This window comes from Corvus cornix, chromosome 5 (assembly GCF_000738735.6).
Source record: "Corvus cornix cornix isolate S_Up_H32 chromosome 5, ASM73873v5, whole genome shotgun sequence".
Taxonomy (NCBI): Eukaryota; Metazoa; Chordata; class Aves; order Passeriformes; family Corvidae; genus Corvus; species Corvus cornix.
Genome location: NC_046335.1, coordinates 58,917,325 through 58,928,518, shown reverse-complemented (window position 1 = coordinate 58,928,518; position 11,194 = coordinate 58,917,325). Strand labels below are relative to the sequence as shown.

General features: G+C 68.4%; 3 protein-coding genes across 3 annotated transcripts; 1 reads left to right on the top strand and 2 right to left on the bottom strand.

Annotated features, from left to right (window-relative positions):
- Nucleotides 1–1,495: 1,495 nt before the first annotated feature.
- On the top strand, nt 1,496–3,984 carry RPS6KB2 (ribosomal protein S6 kinase B2). Its single transcript, XM_039552870.1, is given in 13 exon segments — nt 1,496–1,868; nt 1,941–2,061; nt 2,155–2,223; nt 2,288–2,435; nt 2,698–2,755; nt 2,836–2,936; nt 3,012–3,083; nt 3,086–3,101; nt 3,181–3,271; nt 3,389–3,496; nt 3,597–3,659; nt 3,723–3,799; nt 3,883–3,984. Coding segments are annotated over 13 exon segments (1,110 nt in total). The 5' UTR covers nt 1,496–1,701; the 3' UTR covers nt 3,902–3,984.
- A 1,164-nt stretch (nt 3,985–5,148) lies between these two features.
- On the bottom strand, nt 5,149–6,840 carry LOC120410083 (protein tyrosine phosphatase receptor type C associated protein). Its single transcript, XM_039552896.1, is given in 4 exon segments — nt 5,149–5,822; nt 5,825–5,878; nt 5,881–6,067; nt 6,669–6,840. Coding segments are annotated over 4 exon segments (564 nt in total). The 5' UTR covers nt 6,672–6,840; the 3' UTR covers nt 5,149–5,502.
- An 87-nt stretch (nt 6,841–6,927) lies between these two features.
- On the bottom strand, nt 6,928–10,792 carry CORO1B (coronin 1B). The gene is given in 12 exon segments (XM_039552856.1): nt 6,928–7,513; nt 7,631–7,927; nt 8,229–8,286; nt 8,372–8,517; nt 8,586–8,690; nt 8,765–8,884; nt 9,102–9,121; nt 9,124–9,282; nt 9,353–9,482; nt 9,561–9,683; nt 9,767–9,969; nt 10,742–10,792. Coding segments are annotated over 11 exon segments (1,482 nt in total). The 5' UTR covers nt 9,968–9,969; nt 10,742–10,792; the 3' UTR covers nt 6,928–7,390.
- Between the last annotated feature and the right edge of the window lie 402 nt (nt 10,793–11,194).

Sequence of the window (11,194 nt, the reverse complement as noted above, 5' to 3'; positions counted from 1 at the left end):
AATGACACAGAATTACTGGGAGACCCCATAATAACAGAAACATGGGGAGACCCCACAGTAACAGACTGAGGTGGGGAGACCCTTGAAGGGGAGACCCTACAATAACAAACTGGCATGGGGAGAACCCACAGCAACAAACCAGTGTGGGGAGACCCTACAGCAGCATAAATTGAATGGGAGACCCCACAATAACAAACTGGCACGGGGAGACCCTACAGTAATAGACCTACACAGGGAGACCCTACAATAACTAAGGGGTACCCAGGGATTCCCTGGAGCAGCTTGGAAAACCCTCTGGGGAAAGACTTGTGTGGGGAACCCATGTGATATAGGGCTGTCACTGGGGAGACCCTACAGTAACACCGCTAATGCCCAGCCCCTGTAATGTCCGAGATCCTACAATAACACCTGAGACCCTACAATAACACAGAGCCCCCGTAGTGCCCCTGACCCTACAATAACAGCAGTGACCCTGCAACAACACAGAGCCCCTGTAGTGCCTGAGATCCTACAATAACACACAGCCACCGTAGTGCCCGAAACCCTCCAATAACCCCCAGGCCCTGTAGTGCTCCTGACCCTACAATAACACCAGTGACCCTACAATAACACCAGAGGCCCTACAGTAACACACAGCCCCCACAACCCCACAGTAACGGCAGTGAGCCCACAATAACCCCGATGACCCCACAATAACCCCAGAGCCCCGCAGCCCCGCTCGTGCCCTCCAGCCGCGCGGGAAGCCCGAGCGGGATCTCCGCGTGGGGTCACCGGGATGTCCCCCTCTCTTCCTGCCCCCTCCTCTGACGTCACGCCGGCGCCGCTGACGTCAGCGCGGCGCAGCGGGGGCGGGGCGGGGCCGGGGACCCCAGTAAAGGCTGTGAGCGGCCGCGCTGCCTCTGTCCTGTTCCCTGCGCCACCCCGGGGACCCCCCGTCCCCGTGTCCCCCGGCAGGGGACCCCCGTCCCCGTGTCCCCCGCGCAGGGGACGCCCCGGTGACGCGCGCGGGAGGGGCGTGGCCGGGGGCGTGGTCGGTGGGCGTGGCCAACAGCGCGGGTTCCCCGCGGTCCCGGCGAGGCGGCGGCGCGGGGGCGTGGCCGGGGCGTGGCCTAAGTGGGGGCGTGGCCACCGGGGCGGGTCCCCGGGGTCCCGCACGGCGCCGTCATGGCGGGGTGTTCGACATCGACCTGGAGACCGAGGAGGGCAGCGACGGGGACGAGCCCGAGCTGGGCGCCGTGAGCCGACAGCGGGCGCGGGGGGCACCGGGCTGCGCCCGGCAGCGGCGGCTGGGGCGGGGGCGCCGCGGGGACTGGGGCACCGGGAGCGGGACGGGCGGTGGAGGCGGTGAGCGGCACCGGGACGCGGTGGCGACAGCGGGACCGGGGGTGTCGGGGCTGCGCGGGTCCGCTCGGTGCCGGGGACGGCGGGCAGGGGCGGGGGACAGCGACAGGGCAGTGACAAGGGTCCCGCTGGTGGCGGGACAGGGGTGTAGCCGGGCTGTCCGCGGGACGGGGCGCCGGGGCACCGGGGGCAGCCGCGGATCCCGAGAGGGCAGCGGGCGGCTCCCGCTGGGCAGGGCCCGGCCTCGGCCCCAAAACATCCGGCTGGGCCGGCTCGGCGCTGCCTCGCCCCGCGCTGCCGTGTCCTGCCCGCGTCCTGCCCGTGCCGTGCCCGTTGCCTGCCGGGGCTCCCCTCCTTGCCATGTGTCCCCTCCCTGCCGTGGGTCCCTCTCTGCTGTGTCTCGCCTTCCTGCCATGCGTCCCCTCCTTGCCATGCGTCCCCTGCCTGCTACTCCCCCGCTGCCCACCTGTGACCGCGAGTTCCCTCCCGCAGGAGATGGAGCTGGAGCCCCGGGGGAACGGCCTGGAGTAAGTGGGGGACAGCCTGTGTGGGGGACAGGCAGGGGACAGGCTGTCCCCGCTAACCCCCTCTCCCGCCAGGCCGGTGGGACACTACGAAGAGATCGAGATTTCCGAGAGCAGCGTCAACAACGGCCCCGAGCACATCGGCCCCCACTGCTTCGAGCTGCTCCGGGTCCTGGGCAAGGGTGGCTACGGCAAGGTGGACACGGCGGGGCTGGGGAGGCTCTGAAGGGGAGGGGGGGGTCCGGCGCTCCCTGACGGCTTCCCCAGCCTTCCCCGCCTGTCCTTCCAGGTGTTCCAGGTGCGCAAAGTGCAGGGCACCAACACGGGGAAGATCTTCGCCATGAAGGTCCTGAAGAAGGTAGGGCCGCCCCGGCCCCCCCAGACCCCCCGGGGAGCCCCCCCGCTCACTGCCTGCCCCCCAGGCCAAGATCGCCTGCAACGCCAAGGACACAGCGCACACCCGGGCGGAGAGGAACATCCTGGAGGCCGTCAAGCACCCCTTCATCGTCGACCTCATCTACGCCTTCCAGACGGGCGGCAAGCTCTACCTCATCCTGGAGTGCCTCAGCGGTGCGGGATGGCTCGGGGGTTGCTCTGGGGGGTCCCAGGGATGGCTACAAGTTGTCCCAGGGATGGCTCAAGGGGTTCCAGGAATGGCTCAGGCTGTCCAGGGATGGTTAAAGCGTGTCCCAGCGTCCAGGGAGAGTGTCCAGGGATGGCTCAGGGGGTCCAGGGGTGGTTTGAGGGTGTCCCAGGATGACTCAGATGGTCCTGGGGTGATCGAAGTGTGTCAAGATGGCTCAGGAAGGTCCCTCTCGGGCTCTCAATGCAGGTGGAGAGCTCTTCATGCAGCTGGAGCGGGAAGGAATCTTCCTGGAGGACACTGCCTGGTAGGGATGTGGTGGTGGTGGGTGCAGATGGGGGGTGGGCACCCCGACACCACTCACAGCCCCCCCCGATGCCGCTGCAGTTTCTACCTGAGCGAGATCACGCTGGCGCTGGGTCACCTGCACTCCCACGGGATCATCTACCGGGATCTTAAGCCAGAGAATATAATGCTCAACAGCCAAGGTGGGTTTGGGGGTGGGGGATCTGGGGAGCTTGGGGGGTCTCTGTGGGCAGTGCTGACCCCCCCACGCCCCTCAGGTCACATCAAGCTGACAGACTTCGGGCTGTGCAAGGAGTCCATCCACGACGGAGCTGTCACCCACACCTTCTGCGCACCATCGAGTACATGTGAGGTATGCAGCACTGGGGGGGTTTCGGGGGGTCTCTCCTGGCCCCCACCCGCTCAGGGCCCCCTCTGCACCCCCAGGGCCCCCGAGATCCTGGTGCGGAGCGGGCACAACCGGGCGGTGGACTGGTGGAGCCTGGGTGCCCTGATGTACGACATGCTCACCGGATCGGCAAGTCCCGCTCCTGCTCCTTTCCTGGGGACTGGGGGCATCCCTGGGTGGGTGGGGGGTTGCCCCGAGCCTTCCTGGCCCGCCTGGCTCTTCATGGCCCCCCGGTGCCCCCCGCAGCCACCGTTCACCGCCGAGAACCGCAAGAAGACCATCGACAAGATCCTCAAGGGAAAGCTGGTGCTGCCGCCCTACCTGACACCCGACGCTCGTGACCTCCTCAAGAAGGTGGCCCCCCCAAAATTATCCTCACCTCCGCCCACCCTTATTTATGTCGGTCCTCCCTGAACACCCCCCATTCCCATCTCTATCTCTGTTGCTCTTCCAGTTCCTCAAGCGGAACCCCAGCCAGCGGGTCGGGGGTGGCCCCGGTGACGCGGCCGATGTGCAGGTACAGGGGTGGGCAGGGGGTGCCGGGGACCCCCCCGATGCCCTGACACCCCCAAACCCACAGAACAGCCCTTCTTCCGCCACATCAACTGGGAGGACCTGCTGGCACGCAGGCTGGACCCCCCCTTCAAACCCTGCCTGGTATGGGGAGGGCTGAGGGTTGGGAGGGGGAGACTGGGATGTTTCGGGGAGCCCCGTGGGAGCAGCCGCCATGTGCCCCGCAGCAGTCGGAGGAGGACGTGAGCCAGTTCGACACCCGCTTCACCCGCCAGACCCCCGTGGACAGCCCCGACGATGCTGCCATCAGCGAGAGCGCCAACCAGGCCTTCCTGGTAAGGGGGGGCACAGCCATGGTGGGGGACCCCCGGTGCTCCCGGGCCCCCCTCACTGACACCCCCAAACCCGCAGGGCTTCACCTACGTCCCCTCGGTGCTGGAGAGCATCAAGGAGGGGTTCTCCTTCCAGCCCAAGGTGCGCTCCCCCCGGCGCCTCAACAGCAGCCCCCGCACCCCGTCAGGTAGCCGGGCACAGGGGGCCGGGGCACTTTGGGGTGGGGGTTTCAGGGTGGGTGCCAAGGTGGGGGCAGGGGACAGTGCTGGGGGTGCAGTGTGGGGGGGCTCAACCTGCACCCCATCCTGGGAGTACAGACTGTGGGGGCAGCGGGGTGAGGGTTTGGGATGCCTTGGAGTGAGGGAGTCGGGATAGGGAAGAGGGAGTAGGGGAGGTTCATGGAGTATGGGGTGGGTTGGTGCCTCCAGGGGTGGGGAAGGGGCTCTGTGGGCACTGGCTGCCCCCGTTCCTCACCCTCCGTGGGTGCTCCACTCACCCCCTCATGTGTCCCCCCTGCAGCCCTGTGAAGTTCTCCCCCTTCGAGGCGTTCAAGCCGGTGGCTCCAGGAGACCCCATGGATTTAGGGCCCCCCCAACCCCCCCGCCCGAGGGCACGGCCCCCCTGCCCATCAAACCCTCGGGGGGCCCAAGAAGCAGAAGGGGGGCCGGGGGCGGGTGCCCAGGTAGGGATGGAGGGTGGGGGGTTTTGGGGAGGGGGGCCTGGTGCTCCCCATGGGGTGGGGGGGACCCCACGGTGCTGCTTGTGCTCCGGGGGGCTCATCCCCCTCCGGCACAGCCCCCTGCCCGCCGGGTTTGGGGGCACGGGAAGAACCCCCAGGGGTGTGGCCCCCAGGGTGTGCCCGCCGTGGGCGTGGCCTTCGGGGGTGTGGCCCCTTTGGGGGCGTGGCCTTTGGGGTGTGGCCTCCCTAGGGGCGTGGCCCCGCTGCTGGATGTGTGCGAATTAAAGGACTTGCTGAGGCTGTGGTGGTCCCTGTGCTGGGGCTGGGGGGACCTGGGGGGCCACTGGGAGGGTGGGGGGTTGCCCCACCAGGGGAGGGTGCAGGCTCCGCCCCTCTGATGCCCCGCCCCTTTACCAAGCACCTCCCCCTTTGCCATGCCCTTCCGATTGGCTCCGCCCACCTCTGCAAACCACGCCCCCGATCCAGGCAGAGCTGCTTTTATTGGTCAGTGCCCAGGCCCCTGCAGCCAACCGGGAGCCTCGGCTGGGGGCAGGCAGGGGACAGAGAAGGGGTCCCTTTGCTGGCAGGGAGGTGACACCACGGGCAGCTGACATCACGGGGTGGTGACATCACAGGGAGGTGACATCACGGGATGATGACATCACGGGGTGGTGACACCACGGGCAGGTGACACCACAGGGTGGTGACATCACAGGGAGGTGACATCACGGGGTGGTGACATCACGGGCAGGTGACATCACAGAGTGGTGACATCACGGGGTGGTGACATCACTGGGAGGTGACATCACGGGGTGGTGATGTCAGGACGATGGCATCACAAGGCGGTGACGTGTGGCCGCACGTCCCCCCAGGCCGCTGTCCCCGAGAAGGCGTGCAGGTCACTGAGCAGGGCCTCAGCGCTGCCCCCTGCCACCTTCTCCCCGGTCAGGGGGCTCTCCCCGCCCTCCGGAGCTGCCTCGGCCTCCTCCTCATCCTCCTCCTTCTCATCTTCCTCCTTCTCCTCCTCCTGCTCATCTCCTCCTTCCTCCTCCTCCTGCTCCGGCCGCCGCTCCAGGCTCCAGGGCATCAGCTCTTCCTCCTCGTCCCGCACGGCCACCTCCCCGTCACCGTCCCCGAGGGCCACGGCGGGGTCTCCGGTGAGCGCAGCCGGTGCCATTGCCCCCGCAGCAGCTCCAGCACCCGGCGGCCCAGGGCCGGGGGTGGTAGCGGCCGGCCGAGAGGCGGCACAGGTGGTGCCAGGCCAGCGCCAGTGCCAGTGCCAGGCACAGCAGGAGGCCCAGCAGGGCAGCCACCGCCCGGTCATTGCGGGTCCCCGCGGGGACCCCGGCCTCGGCCGGCACCGCCAGCGCCAGCAGCAGCGGGTGCCACCGCGGGCCAGCCTGTGGGTGAGGGCAGCAAGGTCAGCGCTGTGTGCCCAGCACGTGGCTTCCCGGAGCTGGAATGCAGGGAAGGGCTGGGGCAAAGGGCAGCGGGGACAGGGGGCAAGGTGCAGCAGCACGGGACAAGGGCTGGGGAGCGGGAGGGGGATGTTACCCCTGGGGAAGGAAGCTGTGGGCGGCGAATGCAGCAGCACCTGCAGGTGCTGGGGGAGAGGAAGCAGGTCCTGCCGCCCCACATGGCTGCAAAGCCCCCCCAGAGCCCCCCAGCACAACTCGCCCCTTCCCACACGGCTGCAGCCCCATAGCACCCCCTGCCAAAGTCCCAGGGCACCCCAAACCCGGCACTCACAGCCTTCAATGTGGCTGCACAGGCCCCCAAACCCACCCCGATATCTGACCCTCCCCACGCTCCCCTGAACCCCCCAGCCTGCCCCCAACCCCACTGTACTCCCCTTATCCCCCAACCTGCCCCCCAAACATTCCATACCCCCCTTGCCCTCCCACTCCTGCCACAACCTCACCCCGGTTCCCTGATCCTGATTCCCCCAACCCATCCCCCACCCCCCAATCTCCCACCCCGCCCGGTTTTTGGGGTGCTCACCATCAGCGGGTGCAGCCAGAGCGGGTCCCGATGCCGCGGGCGCGCTCCGAGATGGGGGAGCCCCCCCCAACTTCCTGCCCCCGCAGCGGATGTGCCGAAGCGGGGGGAGGCCGAGCGCTGCACCCCCCTCCAGCTCCCGCTACCCAAAATGCCGCCCTGTGCCCCCCACTTCCTGCCGAGGCGCCGAGCTCCCACCCGTGACTGCTGCGCCTTCCTGCCCCCACTTTGTCACCCCCCAGGTGGCTGCCGCGACCACAGCTTTTCTTATAAATCCTTTATTTGGAGTGAAAATATAGTTTTTGACCCTGCACTGGAAGGGAGAGGGGGGATGCAAGGAGGAGGAGGAAGGGGGAGAAAACCCCCAAAATATAAGGGGGTCAATATGTCACAGTTGAAGGAGGCAGATCATGCCCTGCCCTATAGGAAAGGGGGGAGACCCCACGCAGGGATTGAGGTGTGCAGGGGGTAATCTTTGATCCCAAGAGCAACCCCCAGCCCGACGAACGGGGGTGGGCAATAATGGTCCATGATTTGGGGGGGCAGCACCCAGTAAGGCAACAGGGGGAAGTGGGGAGCTGCCAGAGGGGCAGCCAGCCCCCAGTGGGAGAAGGGCCCGGAGCGGGGCAAGGGGGTGCACCCCAGGGGGATGGGATGCTTCAGGGGGGTCCCTGGGGCGCAGGCGTGGTCCCTGGGGCGGTGGTCCCTGAAGGTTGGGGGGTTCCCTACACGTGGCCGTTCTCGAGGCGGCTGAGCTGCTCCTCCAGGCGGGAGATGCGCTGGCCCTGCTCCGCCACCAGCGCCCGCAGCGCCGCCACCTCCTGCAGCACCTCCTCCAGGCGGCCCCCCTGAGCGACAGCCCCGTCAGCCGCGCCCGCACGGACACGCCCAGCAGAGCCACACCCACGGCGGCCACACCCCTCCGCCCCTTCCCCCTTTCCCCCTTGTCCCTTTGTCCCCCTTACCGTGGTGTTGCCGGAGCCGAGCACCGGGGGGCACTGAAGCGAGTGGACGCAGGGGCGGTGGGGGCGTGGGGGCGGCGTGGTGGCCCCGGTGGTGGCGGTGGCGGCGGTGGTGGCGCGGCCGTCGTGCAGCAGTGACCGCCGGCTCACCTTGAGGTCGCGCTGCTTGCTGGGGACGTAGGCCTGGCGCAGGGACACCAGCACGGGCCCCGCCGTGCGCCCCGCCACCCACTCCTCCGCCTCCATGGCCGCCTCGGGGCCCGCCGTATCCGGGTACAGGTCGTCCTGGAACAGGTCAGACTGCCCCCCCGACAGGGTCAGAGGGGTGGCGTCCTCAGGGGGACCCCCAGAGAGACGCGTGGACCCCCCCCATCGCTCCTGTGTCCTGCTCAGGGACCTCACACACAGACCCCACAGGGACCCCCACACAGCCTGATTAGGGACCCCTTACCCAGTCACCACGTCCTGCCCAGGAACCCCCCCACAGCCCCATGTCCTGCCCCATGACCCCTCTCAGTCCCCCCTGGAGACTCCCACCAGCCCTACTGGGTCCCCCCATGCCAAATTCCCCTATCCCCACCCCGCTCCCATCCCCACCGACCTTCCTTGGCACGGTCATGATGATGGGCTCACACTTGCGCTCGTGCAGCTTGTAGAACCTGCCGGGGGAGCAGAGGGGGTCATGGAGGGTTTGGTGGGGGGGTCTGGCGGTCCCTCACCTTGTCCCCCGCGTCCCTGTGCCACCTGGCGATCTCGCACTTGCTGACGTCCAGCCCGCGCTTGGGCATCCAGCCCATTCCCCGCTGGGGCTCCTTGCTGGTGAAGGTGTTGAGGAAGTGGATGTAGGGCGGCTCCTCCGTGATCTCGAAGTACCGGATGCTCGAGTCCCCCTGGGGACACACCGTTAGGAGGGTCCCTGGCTCCGGGGGTGCCACCAGCGGGGTGGGGGGCTCCGTACCTTGCCACAGACGTAGACCACGTTGGTGTCGGGGTCGTAGAAGGGCAGCAGAGCCCCGTTGCTGGAGTCCAGCTCCTGCAGCCCCATGGGCTCCTCCAGGTTCTCCTGCGGTGGGGTGAGGTGTCAGGCACACGGGGGTCCCCCAAATGGTCCCGGGGGACTCCCGGGGTGCCACTCACCGTGTCCCACAGCGCCAGTTGCCGCTCGCTCATGCGGCTGAAGCCGGTGGTGAAGATCTTGCCGTCGGCCAGGAAGATGGCGCGCATGGGACGGGCCCCCTCGTGCGCCCGCTCCTTCTCCTGGGGGGCACGGCCGTCACCGGCACCCGCAGCACCCCGGGGACGGGCACCGAGGGACAGGGGACAGCGGGGAGAACCAGGGGACAAGGACACCCAAGGGACACGGGACAACGGGGTGCACCAAGGGACGAGAGCAGGGAGCAGGGGACTCCGCCCAGGAACCAGCGCAGGGCCGCGCCCTGGTGACACAGGCCCCCCGGGGGGTGGGGACACTCACGGCCACCACGGTGCCGCGGCGGGGTCGATGACACGGACGCTTTTGTCCTTGCAGGCGGTGCAGAAGCGGGAGCCATCACGGCTCCAGCTGACGCTGTAGATGAGGTCAGGGTGCAGCCCATCCAGCCGGTACAGCTCCTCCGCCGTGCCCACGTTCCAGATCAGCACCACGTTGTCACAGCCTGGGGGACACAGCGGGGGTCACCTCGGCCGCGCGGCCCCCTCCCCGTGCCTGCCATGTCCCCCCCGTACCCGCGCTGAGCAGGACGTTGCGGGCGGTGGGGTGCCAGGTGACGATGCCAACCCGCTTCGAGTGGCCCTCCAGGACCACCACTGGCTCCGTCAGTGGCTGGCTCAGCCCGTTCTCCGGGATCTGCCACACCTGAGGGGATAGAGGGGACAGTGACAAAGCGGGGTGACCCCTGCCACCCCCCCAGGCCCATCCCGGGCCACCCCTCACCATGACGGTGCAATCCTCGGAGCCGCTGGCGATGACGTGGTCATTGTGGGGACACCAGTCGATGTCGAGGACAGGGCCCGTGTGGCCACACACCGTGGGGTAGGACTTGTCAATGCGCCCGGTCTGGGGACAAAATGACAGCAGGGAGGAGGTCACCCACCAGCACAAGCCTCCTCCCCTCCCCCGTGTCACCACCCTGCTGTCACCTTGTGCAGGGGGAGGACGAGGAAGGCGCCGCCGCCGCTGGCCTCCACAATGATGGCGACAAAGGAGGGGTTGACAGCACAGAAGGTGCTGTCCCAGGTGACGCGGGACACACGGATGTCATCGTAGCACTGCTCCGTCTTCACCGGCTGCCCGAACACGTGCCGGAATTTGCTCTGCCGCACCACCTTCCGGAACGACATGGCTGGGGAGCGCCCCGGCCCGCGGTCAGGCAGGCTGGGACACCCCAAAATGGGAGGCAGGGCCACCAGGGAGGTGGCCTGGGAACGGGGTGTCCCCTGAACTGGGCTTGTCGCTGTCCCCCAGCCTGGTAAAGGGCGGCTCAGCCACTCCCAGGAGGCAGAAACTGGGGCACACACCCCTGTCCCTGCCCAGCTCCCTGGAGGGAACTCGAGAAGCACCCCAGGAATGGGGGCTCTGAGGAGGACAGGGAGTGTCCCATTCAGGATGGGGACGGGGACAAGGGTGTCCTGCTGGCTACAGGGGTGGGGATAGAAAGGGGTGCAGGGACAGCTCCAACAGATCGGGCACAGGGGTGGCCCTGCTGGCTACAGGGTCAGGGATGGGGTCTGGCACAGGGAAAGGGATGGGGACAAGGATAGGGATGGGGGGCGCGAAGGGGGACAGTGGTGGCCTCATTTTGTACGGGGATAGTGACGAGGGCAGGGACAAGGATGGGGACGGGAGTGGGGTCAGGAATGGGGCCGGCGGTGGCCGCGCTTGGTACAGGAACAGGAATGGGGACAGGGACAGGGCTAGGGACATGGACGGGAAAGGGGACGGGGAGGCCCCGCTGGGTATGGGGACGGGGATGGGGACAGGGATAGGGATGGGGACAGGGACAGGGGGTGGCCCCGCAGGGAACGGGGAGGGGGCTTCCCCCGGGAAGGCGGACGGGGGGCCCTCGGGGGCCGTGCCCGGCGGGGTCGGTGCCCGGTGCCGGTGCCCGCACTCACCGGCGGGTCGGTGCCCGGGGCCGGTGCCGGTGCCGGTGTCGGGGGCGGCGGGAGCGGCGGCGGCGGCGGCGGCGGGGCGGGGCAGGAAGTGACCGGGGCCGCCCCGCGCGTGCGCGGCTCCGGGGCGGGGGCACCGGCGGGGGCGGGGGGGGGAGAGATGAGACCGGGGGGCTCGGAACCCTGCGGGCACACGGGGGCACCCCTGCACAGGGACACCCGGGGTACGGTCCCCGTGGACAGCGTCAGTGGGTGGCACAGAGGTGAAAGTGGCGGGTGGCGCAGGGGCAGTGGCAGCGAGTGACACAGGCTGCCACCCCCACCAGTGTCGCCCCGCCGTGTCGCCTCAGGGTGACACAGCAGCCAGGGTCACCCTCTGGGCCTCCCCTGCCCTCATTGTGGGGTGTCCCTCCCCTCCGAACCCCCCTGTGCCCATCCAGTCTGCAATGCCTTGGG